At 40.2% G+C, this 14,671-nt stretch overlaps 1 protein-coding gene across 4 annotated transcripts in view; it reads right to left on the bottom strand.

The window, feature by feature from the left end:
• LOC121687638 (E3 ubiquitin/ISG15 ligase TRIM25-like) overlaps positions 1 to 14,671 on the bottom strand; it is a 49,348-nt gene that overhangs the window by 16,768 nt on the left and 17,909 nt on the right. The window contains exons 1-8 of one of the 4 annotated variants that reach the window (XM_042066934.1): positions 8,290 to 8,926; positions 6,297 to 6,392; positions 5,824 to 6,057; positions 5,286 to 5,421; positions 5,017 to 5,100; positions 4,731 to 4,811; positions 4,174 to 4,266; positions 2,265 to 2,363 (exon numbers count right to left, since the gene is read on the bottom strand). The exons of 1 other annotated variant lie outside the window; for it this stretch is intronic. In XM_042066934.1, the coding sequence (XP_041922868.1) occupies positions 2,265 to 2,363; positions 4,174 to 4,266; positions 4,731 to 4,811; positions 5,017 to 5,100; positions 5,286 to 5,421; positions 5,824 to 6,057; positions 6,297 to 6,392; positions 8,290 to 8,874 (1,408 nt within the window). In that variant the 5' untranslated portion in view covers positions 8,875 to 8,926. Of the gene's footprint in view, positions 1 to 2,264; positions 2,364 to 4,173; positions 4,267 to 4,730; positions 4,812 to 5,016; positions 5,101 to 5,285; positions 5,422 to 5,823; positions 6,058 to 6,296; positions 6,393 to 8,289; positions 8,927 to 14,482; positions 14,579 to 14,671 lie in introns of those variants that run through there. 2 more of the 4 variants (XM_042066935.1, XM_042066937.1) reach the window with 2 other exon arrangements.

Genomic DNA, 14,671 nt, shown 5'->3' with positions numbered 1-14,671 from the left:
CTCGAAAATATATTTACAAAGACACGTTTATTTATATACATTTGTTTATTTATTTGTATGTCACATTTTTATATTTGTATTTTGTATTTGGATATTTATAAATGTATGTATATGTATATATATCCTTTTATATATATTTAAATAATTTTGAGACAATCCTCACTCCATAATTTTGCAATAATTATTTGGAGCAATTCAACTATGAACCATAAACTGTCTGATTAGATTGGATATGTGCAGCATTGACTTCAATTGTATTAAAAGAGCACCACATGTGGTGCAAAGTGGTACTGCAGATCCAGTACAAATTCAGTGGATTTATAGACAATATCAATCTTATCTCAATGAAGAAACTCAGCAACAAGCCCAAATGTTGGGCAGATGATCCTCACATTCAGAATGATTTATGGTAAAATTAAAAAAAATTCTGTTAACTGTCCACGTGGTGAAATGAGAAGATGAAAACGGGCTTTTTGAAAATCAAGCCCATTAAAATATGATAATGATACCAACCAAAGTTAATGCATGGACATGACCTTATAATCCATATATGAGTGGGAAAAAATCTGATGAATACACACATGCTTTTTGAATAAGAAGCCCTCAAAGGTGATGATGTCTTTTCACATAATGAATTTATAGCCATTTTCAGAGCTTTGCAGAGGGGAAAGTACACAAGATATGTCTGATCCGATTGTATTTTTTAATTTAACAGGAAAATGTACTTCTATTCACATAGTTTCACTAATGTGTGTGAAATACCAAAAGAGCCAATAATGTTGGAAGTTGAACAAAAAGGATTGTTCACCACGATGCTTAAAATGACTTGAAGTTTCGCAACGTTTAGTTATACAGATATACTATTTAAGATCTATGCAAAGGTTTGGTCTACAAACACCTGTGCATTTTTTCAGATTTTTTTGGATCACCTGCCAAATTTTGCTGAAATTGGGTGATTTCACACGGAATGACCCATAGGCCTAATGGACACTTCATAGTAGACTGTTAGAATAAGGGTGATAAGTTTGCTTATTGGTTGGACCAAACCAACTTGCTTCCATAGTTACAACCTAGCAACCAATATAGCAACCAATGAGATTAACCTAGCAACCAGCAGAGCAACCACCACAAATAAGTACCCTAGCAAAAACCTAGCAACCACTTCCATGATGACAACCTAGCAACCAACATAGAAACCAACATGATTACACTAGCAACCAGCATAGCAACCACAATAACTACCCCAACAACAGCCTAGCAACCATCTCAAGTACCCTAGCAACAGCCTAGCAACCACTTCCACAGTTACAACCTAGCAACCAATATAGCAACCAATGAGATTAACCTAGCAACCAGCAAAGCAACCACCACAACTAACCTAGCAACAGCCTAGCAACCACATCAAGTACCCTATCAACCACTTTGACGGTGACAATCTAACAACCAACATAGCAACCAACATGAATATCCTAGCAACCAGCCTAGCAACTACTTGAGTTACTATAGCAACCATCACAACTACCCTAGGAAACGCCTAGCAACCATCTTAAAGCCCCTAGAAACAGTCTAGCAACCACTTCTATAATGTCAACCTAGCAACCACCATAGCAACCAACTTGATTATCATAGCAACCAGCATAGCAACTGCTTTATTTGCTACAGCAACCACCATATGTACCCTCGCAACACCCTAGCAACCACTGCATTTACCCTAGCAATAACCTAGCAACCACTTATATAATGTCAACCTAGCACCCACCATAGCAACCAACATGATTACCCTAGCAACCAGCATAGCAACAGTTTTAATTAGCGATTCGACCATCATATAAACCCTAGCAACACCATTGTTAATTTTATGGTTTATTTTTTGAGGTTTATGTCAAAAGGAAATTTGATGATTTCTGATATTCTGACAAAATTATCTTTTTTTTACTGATTTAGAATTTTTATAAAAATACTAAGGTTTTTACTGATAATGCCCCTATAGCATAGCCAAAAGTGTGTAAAAATCTGCTATTTTGGACTAAAGCCACCATATTGTATTTTTGGACAAGATTCAAGAGGCCCCATGTTTTAATCTGTTCCAATAGGGGTTCTGACAAGGAATCCAAACAGAACATTTTGACAGGAAAATAGGCCTAATTCTTCTGTCAGATGACCTGTATATTAATAACCAAAAATACCAGGATTCAACATGCATTGCACAGTATTGCATGACTTCAGGACTTCAGAGAGAAATCTAAACACCATGAGGGCCTCACATTTTATCACGCCCACACTACCGTGAGGGACGTTTCTCCAGCCATAGCGTGGACTTTTAACAGAAGCCTTCACTCGGACTTTGTCCCCAACCCTGAAGCCTGTGACAGGAAAAGAGCAGAAGTTGTTACCTCTGACCAGCTCAGAGAAATATCTCATCATCCTTCATTATTTATCATTTTACCATGGCTAAACGTATAAATAATATAATATTATTCTGAAGTAAAGGAGAAATGTTATACCACACAAGATGATTTGATAGAATACAACCCAAATTCTGAAAAAGTTGGGACGCTTTGTAAAATGTGAATAAAAAGTTAATGCTATAGTACGATTCACAAATCATGCCAACCCTATATTTCACTGAGAATAGTTAAAGGAACACGCCACCGTTTTACGAAATTGGGTTATTCACCATCTCCCCTAGAGTTAGATAAGTGAGCAAAAGCATTTTTGTCTCTGTGCATGCATTGTCTTAGTCCGGCAGTGCCACCGCTAGCTTAGCTTAGCTTAGCATAGTGAATGGAATCTCTTGTCGCCAGATAGCATGTTGTGAGTAAAAGTGAGATTTTTATATTGTTTCATCATTTGCCTGCACAGGTTAACACAGAGATGTAAAGTAACTAAGTAGAAATACTTAAGTACAGTACTTAAAGGGACACCAGGCAACGTTTTCGTGTTAATTACTCATCTTCGTAAGTCGGTATATGGTTAAATGACTCATACAGGCAGAGATACCTTTATATGGCTCTGATTACAGGGCAAATGAAGACTCTCTCGCCCGCCCCTACTGTCTGTAGGAAGAATATCCCGCTTGCAAGTTCAGTGTATCGTACCCACCGACCGAAGCAGGATCAGTTTACATCCTGCATCCACAGCACAGAGGCAAGCTAACGAAATGCTAGCGAAAACCCTTGACGGAAGATGGTGTCCCACTAAGTATGAACGGGGAGTATCTGTACTTTACTTGAGTTTTTATTTTTCTTCCTACTTTTACTTCTACTTTTACTTCACTACACCCTTATAAAAATTAACCATGTACTGTATTAACCATGGTTTTACTATGTTTTTTTGGGTAACCATGATAATAAGATAATGAGCGGTAATCAGGCTTCAGATACAGATGTCAGTACAGAGAGATTATTTTGAACTTGACAGTGTTTCAACTTTGGTTTTGAAGTCAACTCAATAACATGTGGGCTGAACTTAAAATTGTAAGTTATGGTCCTACTGTAACTACAGCAGTTAGGGATTATGGGTAAGCAGGGACGGACTGGGACAAAAAATCAGCCCTGGCATATTTGCCCCAAGTGGCCCTCAAATCGGTCCAGCACACCTAATTAAATACAAAATCCTTGCATTACCCTTAAATAGCATATTGTCAACTATGTGTCGTGGGGCACTTAAAGTGGACACATGTAGGCCTCGTATCACTCTGACTGATCAGAGGTAGCTATAAAGCACATCTCCATATTCAACTTGGCTATACAAGCAATTATGAAAGAAGAGTTTCTGCTTGAATTCAAAGTACCATTTCGAATTACTCAATAGGCTACATTTAAACTTTACGGTGCTCAATTGATAGCAGCACCAACAATTGCTGAAGCCTATGTGTAAAGAGCTACATTACCTAGATTACAGACCTTATTGTAATTTATTCCAGTTATCACTATAGGAAAACTGAAACAACACAAAATAAACAGGGCAACTTTTTTGCCTGTTGCTGGAAATATTTTATTCCTATATGCTATACTACCTACCTGCATTGCTAGTACATTTTAGAACAGTATAGCTACATTAACTAATTTCCTTTAATGTCTTCCAGTAGCCTACAGAGGTGGACAAAGTACACAATTCCTTTACTTAAGTGAAAGTATAGATACACCATGTCAAATATTACTCCATACAAACCTCTCTCTGGGAAGACATATTCTGGCAGGGGATATTTTGGCAGGGGACGTTTGCGTTCACAAGACGGGGAGTCATGGCTTATAGCTTTGTGGTCTGTGTGTAATAAGAGAAAATATATGATTAGAATGAAAACTTTTCTATTTACATACAGTAATGCATGTCTTGTAAGTGACCAACCACATTTTGTTCTTTTTAGCCTTCTTTTAGCTATTTGAGGATAGATATTTATATTGTTGAATTTAGATTTAAACACAGATTCACCTGATGTACTTTTTATGTACATTTGACATCCCTTACCTATGCCTTACCATTCATGTGAATAGGAAAATAGCTGTCTGAAAAAACAGCCGAAGCCGTTACTAAAATGGCCGCAGAGTGGTAGGACTTAACTATACGAACTTTGGTTGTGGTTTGTGGACCCACAGCCTCAGGTTCAGCTCTCTGATTGGATGACACCAGCACACCTCAGAGCCAGGCTGGGCGTCCAGCTCAGGGCAGTGGGTGTAGTAAAGGAGAGTTGTGGAGGTCACTACCTTAGTACTGTACAGTGTACAAACCTCTCTCTGGGACAACACATTTTGGATGGGGACGTGTGCTTTCACTAGGCTGATGGAAGTCATGGCTTGTAGCTTTGTGGTCTGTGTGTAATAAATGAAAATATATGATTAGAATGAAAACTTTTTCTATTTACATACAGTAATGCATGTCTTGTAAGTGACCAACCATATTTTGTTCTTTTTAGCCTTCTTTTAGCTATTTGAGGATAGATATTTATATTGTTGAATTTAGATTTAAACACAGATTCACCTGATGTACTTTTTATGTACATTTGACATCCCTTACCTATGCCTTCCCATTCATTTGAATAGGAAAATAGCTGTCCGAAAAAACTAGGCTGATGGGAGTCATGGCTTGTAGCTTTGTGGTCTGTGTGTAATAAGAGAAAATATATGATTATAAAGAAAATTTCTACAAACAGTAATGCATGTCTTAGAACAAGGTATAAAAACATACCAATATAATCTAAAGACAAAACTGTAAAACACTAAGGTATTAAAATGTAGAACAAAACTGTTTCACACAGATGACGTAACCACCTTGAGGCACCTCACCTAAATTTAACCCCAACACCATTTGTTCTATTTCTTTAAGGGCCGACCTCTTAATATCAGTTGAGGAGAGATGTGGAGTGAAAGTTATACAGGAATGCATCCTTGACACAGGTAAAGAGCAGCAGGCATCAATGCTCTGGGAATACACAGACATTCATCAACATATACATGCACACAGTCTCTATAAAGGGTCTCTATAAAGGTTTATATGCTCTCTAGAATCTTCTATTCTAGTGCTATCTACAATTAGGAAAATGAATATAATCCTACAAGGAGTTTAGAGGTTCTATTAAATAGCCCATATCAAAGAGAGAGGCACCAAAAATCTTTTTTTCCCCGCACTGCAAACAAGACCATACTAATTGTATTGAATTGTCTGTCATATGGACGTGGTCAAACTTAAACACTGAGTAATTTCAATGTAATGTTACAGTCACAGAGATTGTAATTATGATTTCCTACAGCTAGCTAGTTCGACCAGCCTAACATTGTAATGTTATCTACAAACAATTACAAATGACTTCAGGATTGGTTTTACCTGGAGGAAATCAATGGGGTCCTCCTTCTGTAGAAGCTTCTCCATCTCAGCATCTCTGCTCTTCAGTTTAGTGATCTCCAGCTGCAGCTGCTCCAGGAGTCCTTCAGCTCGACTCACCTCTGCCCTCTCCTGAGCTCTGATCGACTCAGTCACCTCAGAGCACTTTTGCTGCATGAAGCTGATCAGCTCAGTGAACAACTGCTCAGTGTCCTCAACAGCTTCCTGTGCAGAGGCCTGATAGGAGATGTAAAGGTCATACCACCTCATTTCCAGCCAACCTCAGAGTTTATCTTTGAGAGGATGAATGCTTGACTTGGTTTCTTTGTCCATATCTAACTGCATTACCCAAGTAAAATGACTAAACAGCATTTCTTACTAAGAAACTGAACAAATTAACTAAACAAATTAACAAACAGTAACTCCATTGAATAAACTCCAGTGAATAAACATGAGCCATGTTGAACAGCAATCACCTTTAGAGTTTGCAGAGCCTGTTTGACCTCTTCTAGCTCCTTCTCTCTCTGCTGGATCTGTGTCTGGTTCTTCACCTTTGTCTTTGCCACCTTTTTCTATGGACAGATGCACACAGACCAACACAATAACGTTTATTCTATTCTGAGCATTCACAATTTGACTGATAGTTAAAACAATAGGAATTAATAGGAAACATAAGATTAGATTAGATTAGAATAACATTAAATTCAACTTTACTGTATTATTCAACACTATTGTCATTGTGCAGAGTACAAGTACAACAAAATGCAGTTTGCGTGTAACCAGAAGTGCAAAAAAGCAGAGAAATGCAATGTGATATGCCTTATTTTCCGGACTATAAGTCACATTTTTTTTCATAGTTTGGCTGGTCCTGCGACATAGTGAAGTGCAACTTATACAACAAAATATATATAATTTAACATGTTTTTAAATGTTAGTCAGTATGAATTGACATGAACCCTACATGAAACATTACAGTCCACAGCCGCGAGAGGGCACTTTAGGCTTGTGGAATGAGATCGGGAGCTTGGCGAAGTTGCGACAGGTCATTTTTTCGTAGCCCACTTAAGCCCAAAAGTTAGAGGGGGTTTGGGGAAAATGTATTAAATATTGTTATGTAAATGCACAAGTTTGCACTAGGGCTTGCACTATGCCTAAAACACACGTGCATAGGCTACCGTAAATCCTCAAATTTACGCTCCCAAAAAAGCCGGGGTAATAATTGCCTACATTGTTTCAATTTAACTCAATGAAATAAAAGAGCTCTTCTTAATATAAAACGAAGCACCAACAACGTAGTTAGCAAACCCGGAGTTTATTACAGAAGACTAACGGCTCCTACACGCAGTTGCGTTCCGTCAACACATGCCAGTTCCCAACGGTAGCTATGCAAATGACCTGAAGTATAACCGTAATTTGATTGGTTGGTGCCGTCTGTCGATTGGCTTGATTGGCCGGTGCCGTCTGTCGGTGCAGCAACAGCTGAACTTCTCAAGGCGAGCAACAGGAGAAAAGAACACTTACGGCTCCTACACACAGTTGCGTGCGTTGCAGTGCTGGAGACGCATCCCATTCACTTTACATGGGCTCACGTCATCCGTTGCGGAACTGAATTGTGAGTCCGTTGCGTTGCGTTTCTCCCGTTGCTCACGTTGAGAAGTTCAGCTGTTGCTACACCCACAGACGGCACCGGCCAATCAAGCCAATCAAAAGACGGCACCAACCAATCAAATTATGGTTATACTTCAAGTCATTTGCATAGCTATTGTCGGGAACATCCACTGGCATGCGTTGACGAAATGCAACTGTGTGTAGAAACCCTTACCAACTGTCCCCCTACCAGCTACTCCCGAAGAAATGTCAGTAAGGCATTACCTTCTGGCAATAAACGTCATGCTCCATGTGAGATCTCAGTCTTCTGTAATAAACTCTGGGTTCGTTAACTACGTTGTTGGTACTTCGTTTTATGTGTAGGGACCTTGAGCAAGCTACTGACCAGGTTTGATGCTAACAATATTACTGGTTAAAGTGCTATTTGGGAAGCGTTTTGCTCATGGCCCTTAGCTAATCCACTGTTTGCAATTTGGGGCTATAGTGTATACCGTAGCAAGCTCTGTAGTGGTTGATCAACAAAAAATACTGTCTCCATGTCCTATTTGATGTGTTTTAATGCAGAAAACACCCTTAGGCCAATTTTCACTGGAATTACACTTTACTTGTAATATTATAGAAAACAGAATAAATATGGATATTCAGTATGAACCATACAGACAAATATATACAGTATGTACGTATATGTGCAGTGTAGTAACATCATAAGAGTAGTAAGTGTATGTGTAGTATGAACAGTATAAAGAGCAGTAGACCTATAATATGGCTATGTATAAGTGTAATTACTGTACATTTTATAAATATAAATAGAATACCATGGATAGGATAGGGCGAACGTATCAGAACGTCTGATAAACTAACCTGCTTCTTGGTCCGTTCTGCTATGGCTGAAACAGTTTTATGTCCGTTGTGGTTGTCCATTGAACACAACATACAGATTAACTTCTGATCTGTGCAACAAAACAACTCAATGATCCTGTCATGTTGTGAGCAGATCTTCTCCTGTAGCTGTGAGGTAGCATTCACCAGCTTGTGCTTGCTAAAGCGAGGCACCTCATAGTGAGGCTGAATATGAACTTCACAATAGGAAACCAGGCATGATAGACATGACTTGATGGCTTTATGTTTTCTCCCAGTGCAGAAATCACACTCCACATCATTTGCTCCAGTACAGCATACAACCTTATCGTCAGAATGGATTTCAGTTTTCTTCAGCTTCTCCACCACTTCGGTCAGCATTGTGTTTCTACCCAGTACAGGCCTTGGGGTGAAGGTCTCTCTGCACTGGGGGCAGCTGTAAACACCCTTCTGGTCTTCTTGATCCCAGCAGCCTGTAATGCAGGTCAAACAGAAACTGTGTCCACAGGGAACAGTCACCGGGTCCTTCAGTAAATCCAGGCAAATTGGGCAGCTTAACTCATCCTGAGACACAGGAATAAAGGCCATTTTATCTTCTGAGACAGACACGCATGTACTATCTATCTGTAAAGTTGGTAAGGTTTCGTCTTACTGGAAGTGGGAGTGTGACTTCCTTGTTCTGCGTGGACACACATGTTAAAGGCACAGTGCACAATTACAGAAGCGCTAATCTAATTCTATTCTATATTAGAATCTATCTATTTCAGGAATCTATTTTGTCATGAAGGGAAAGGTTTTCCCATCACCAGAAATCCAAAAAAACAAGTTACAGTCAAAGTCAGCATGGTTAGTTATTATGGGAGGAGCACACAAGGAGCAATCAAGACCACCAACTGGCTGGTCCAAAGCCATTTAGTTTGCAGAATCAAACTCAGTCTGACTGTTTAGTCTATGTATGTTTTTTCATACATCGCCTACAGTCAAATCACCTAATGTCACGGTTCTCACAGTTGGAAAGTTATTGGCCTAACAAGATGCAACACCTGAATGAAGTACAGAGTATACGGTAGTTCCACATGTGTCCACACGGGGGAGAAAAAGTTATATTTATATTTCGTTTTCTTCTGTTAACAGCAGGGATGTAGTGGTAAAATAAGAGATGGGTAAACTATGATTTCTGTGTTCACGGTGAGGTGGACTGCGCCAAGCGGTATTGGATTTTTAAAAAAGGCATTCAGAACATGTTTGATGATGGTGGAGGTTATTGTACAATGTTTATAACAATATCAGTGGTATTAAATGGTTCCTACAGTGTTGATGAGTGTACATATTGTGAATGTGGATAATATAGTATGATTTTTGAATGTTTGATTTTTGAATTGGTGAATAAACTCTTTGGATAAACTCTAATTAGAGGTAGATAAACTCTATTTCTGAAATTTCAGGGGTTGATAAACGGCGTATACTTGCATTTAGCCTCCACTACATCTCCGGTTAACAGAAATAGCCTACGCACACACCACTCCTCCCTGCTGTGCACACTTCTCTGTATTTGCACCTGTACTCTTAACTCCAAGTCAAGTCAAGTCAGGTTTATTTATAAAGCACTTTAAAAAACAACACAGTTGACCAAAGTGATGTAGTTGAAAGTTCAGAAACCTGATAGACAGGCAGGTGATCAGGCATCAAACATTAGTAAAGGATACAAGGATACAAGGATACAAGGATACAAGGAAGTTTATTGTCACATGCATATAGTTACTGGAAGTAAGAAATGCAGTGAAATTATGTCTGGTGTCAGCCTATTTGTGCATTAATGGGGGGGGGGGGGGGGGTAAAAAGTGCAGTAGAAGAGGGGTTTAGTAGATTAAGTGGCAAGGGCTGCATAAGAAAGGTGGGGGAGGATTGGGATTGGGTGGGGGGCACCAACAAGGAGCACCCAAGAGCAACAGGGGCAAGGAAAAACTCCCTTACCAAGGAAGAAACCTTGGGCAGATCCACGGCTCAAGGGGCTAACCCAACTGCCAGGGGTCTTGGTGTGTGTGTTGGGGGGATGACAGGGGAGATGGGATAGTGTGCTGTGTATGTGGAGAGAGGGCAGTGTGCAATATGTGTGTTGGGGAAGCTTCCTCATGAGACAATGTGCTGTGTATGTAGGGGGGGGGGGGGGGGGGGGGCAGGGACTTACTATTGCAAGCAGAGTACTGTATGTATGATGTATGTGAGTGATGACAGTGAAGATGTGTGTGTGGGCGGGAGGGGAGTGGAGCAGTGACTGTGTGTGTGTGTGTGTGTGTAGTGTGTAGGTGGGGGCAGTGTGCTGTAAGTATGTAGAGGATGTGTGTTGGAGAAGATCCTGAAGACAATGTGCTGTGTATGTAGGGGGGGGGGGGGGGGGGGGAGTGTGCAGCAAGTATGTAGAGGAGGCTTACTGTAGCAAGCAGTGTGCTGTATGTATGTGAAGTGATGACAGTGATGATGTAAGTGTGTGTTGGGGATGGGGGTGGGGTGGGGGGTGGGGGGGGGGGGGGGGGCAGAAAGGCTAGGCAATCAAGGACATGGGTAGATGGAGGAGAAATCAAAAATAATAGATAAAAAGTTCTATGGAGATGTGCAAAAGTTGGAGAAAGTCAGATATGTGTGTGTGTGTGTGTGTGTGTGTGTGTGTGTTTTGACGTGTGATGAAATAAGAAAATAAATAAAAGGTCTGTAGCATAGGGAGAGGGATGTAAAAGTGCTAAAAGTCTTGTAGGTGTGTGTGTGTGGGGGGGGGGGGGGGTCATGAGTGCTGAGTAGTGAATGAGTGCAAAGTCAGTATAGTGTGAGTTCAGAGTTGGGAAATGTTTGAGAGTGCTGAGGAGTGAATGTGTGCAAAGTCAGTATAGTGTGAGTTCAGAGTTCGGATGGCCTGGGGATAAAAACTTCTCCTGAGTCTCTCAGTTCTGGCTTTGTGACTACATAGGCGTCTTCTTGATTTCAGCGGTAGGAATAATCCATTGTTAGGATGAGAAGAGTCCTTCAGAATCTTTTGGGCTCTTAGGAGTACTCTTCTGGAATAGATATCTTGTAGAGCAGGGAGTTGAGTTCTTATAGTATGTTCAGCTGAGCGCACTACTCTCTGCAGAGTACTACAATCTCTAACTGTGGAGTTCCCATACCAGGTGATGATGCTACCAGTTAGAACACTCTCAACCGCTGAAATGTAGAAGGCCTTCATGATGGATGTAGAAACTTTGAATTTCCTTAGCTGACGAAGGAAGTAGAGTCGTTGTCTGGACTTTTTCAGAACATATTGAGTGTTAACAGTCCATGTTAAGTCTTCAGTAATGTGGACACCAAGGTATTTAAAACTTGTGACTCTCTCTACAGGTTGCCCACTGATCATTAGTGGGGTGTAACTGTAGTTCTGCTGCTGCCTTCTGTAATCCACTACCATTTCCTTGGTTTTATTGATATTCAGTGTCAAGCTGTTAGATTGACACCACTGTGCCACCTCATCAAAAAAGTAAAAGTGCCAGTAAAGCCACTAGTACAGATAACACAGAACACACAAGAGCAGGAGGAGCAGTAAAACAACATCAGTGAAAGCAGTAAGACCTGTAGTAGGCCTAGTAAAAAGTTATTCAAATGAAAAAAAGAAAAGATGAGATAATAACCCAAGGTTATGTTTTCAGGACAGTAATTGGAATACGAAAGGGACGTGTGTGTGTGTGTGTGTGTGTGAGAGTGAGAGAGAGAGAATGTTTGTGTGTTTATCTATCTGACCATCAGTGACGAATTTATATGGAGTCTGTATGGTGGTAGTAAATTACTAAACCTCACTGGGCCCCTGTGTTCAAACGTAATTAGCACCTCCCCATCAGCTCCCTGTGAGGACTGACCCCTGTAACCTGCCCACATAAAGACATGGACTTGCCCAGAAGAATGACTACCCCCTGTAACCTGCCCACATAAAGACATGGACTTGCCCAGAAGAATGACTGACCCCTGTAACCTGCCCACATAAAGACATGGACTTGCCCGGAAGAATGACTGCCCCCTGTAACCTGCCCACATAAAGACATGGACTTGCCCGGAAGAATGACTGCCCCCTGTAACCTGCCCACATAAAGACATGGACTTGCCCAGAAGAATGACTGACCCCTGTAACCTGCCCACATAAAGACATGGACTTGCCCAGAAGAATGACTGACCCCTGTAACCTGCCCACATAAAGACATGGACTTGCCAAGAAGAATGACTACCCCCTGTAACCTGCCCACATAAAGACATGGACTTGCCCCAAAGAATGACTGACCCCTGTAACCTGCCCACATAAAGACATGGACTTGCCCCAAAGAATGACTACCCATATAAAGGGATACAGACAAAACTAATAAAACAGACAAAACCTGTTCCTTGATATTTATGGAGCCTGGCTTCAGGTTTATCAAGAAATATGTACGGTGAGAACATGTGAATAAAATAAAATGCTGCTTTGGTTGTCAACATATCCTTTGTTCATGACTTCTCCCTCTTACTTGACCAGCAGCTGTGGTGGAAATGGCCATGTTTTTTCCAATATAAACCATGTAAACATCCGAACCCAAAAGATTCTTTGATTTGGATTATTGTTTTGCATCATATAGGATCAAAAAACTGAGTTAAAATATAAACAAACTTAGAAATGAACACACAGATTTGATGGGGGATACAAACGGACCGAGAATTATATTAGCTCTTGGATGGAGACTATTTCTTTTGTTTTAGAAAATCCCTCTTTTTCTTTTCTCTTTTCTCATGCTATCTTGCGAAGAAATAACGCAATTAGTAATACAAGTGGTGCCGGTGAACTTCCTAATTTGTTTAAAATAAGTATAATCATTACAATGCATGTCTTAGAACAACAAGGGACATTTCTATTTACAGTCATGCATGACTTAGAACAACAAGGGACATTTCTATTTACAGTAATGCATGTCTGACAACAAGGGGCATTTCTCAGTGGCATGTGTACTTGGCTTAGGCATGAAAGGAATGCCAACATAATCTAAATAAAAACAAGACAAAACTGTAAAACACTGAGGTATTAAAATAGAACAAAACTGTTTCACACAGATGACATAACCACCTTGAAGCACCTCACCTGAATTTAATCTCAACACCATGTGTTCTATTTCTTTAAGGGCCGTCCTCTTAATATCAGTTGAGGAGAGATGTGGAGTGAAAGTTATACTGGAATGCATCCATGACAGAGATGAAGTGCTGCAGGCATCAAAGCTTTATGTGGACATAGAGACAAATCAACAACATACTAATGTACTCAGTTTCTGTAAAAGTGTACATGCCCTCTAGAATCTTCTAGCCTAGTGCTACAGTATCTAGAATTAAGATAATTTATGTAATTTCTTTCCTGTTAATTTTTAAGTATTACCGGTGTATTGTTTTGTATTTGTATGTCGCTTTGGACAAAAGCGTATCCATAACCATAACCATAACCATTTAATCATACAAGGAGTCTAGGGGTTCTAGCCCATATTAAAGAGGGAGATCACCAAAAATATTTTCTGCACTGCAAACAAGACCATACCTATACTGAATTGTCATTTTAGGCCACACTTAAATATTGAGTAATTTAAATGTAATTTTACAGTCACAGAGTTTATCGTTCCTCTTACAGCTAGCTAGCTCAAACAGCCTAACACTGTAATGTTACCTACAAACGCCTACAAAATAACTTGAGGGTTGGTGGCTTTACCTGGAGGAAATCAACAGGATCCTCTTTCTCAGCATCTCTGCTCTTCAGTTTAGTGATCTCCAACTCCAGCTGCTCCAGGAGTCCTTCAGCTCGACTCACCTCTGCCCTCTCCTGAGCTCTGATCGACTCAGTCACCTCAGAGCGCTTTTGCTTCAGCGAGTTTGATCAGCTCAGTGAAGATCCTCTCAACGTCAACAGCTTCCTGTGCAGAGGCCTGATGGGAGATATAAAGGTCATACCAGCTCATTTCTAGTCAAACTTACAGTTTATCTTTGGGAAGATGAATGCTTGACTTAGTTTCTCTTTGTCCGTATTGAATTGCATTACAATCAAGTTAAATGACTAAACAGCACACATTGCACACATTAACAAACAATCAGTACATCCACGTTCAACAGTAAATAAACATGAGCCATGTTGAACAGTAAATAAATATGAGCCATGTTGAACAGTAATGACCTTTAGAGTTTGCAGGGCCTGGTTGACCTCCTGCAGCTCCTTCTCTCTCTGCTGGATCTGTGTCTGGTTCTTCACCTTCATCTCTGCCAACTTGTTCCATGGACAGATGCACACAGACCAACACAATGTAGCTTATTCTATACTGAATATTCAACATTTGAGTCATGATTGAGACATGATCCATAACCT

The sequence above is a fragment of the Alosa sapidissima genome, chromosome 2 (genome assembly GCF_018492685.1).
Source record: "Alosa sapidissima isolate fAloSap1 chromosome 2, fAloSap1.pri, whole genome shotgun sequence".
Lineage (NCBI taxonomy): Eukaryota > Metazoa > Chordata > Actinopteri > Clupeiformes > Clupeidae > Alosa > Alosa sapidissima.
This window is presented reverse-complemented; position numbering and strand designations above follow the sequence as displayed.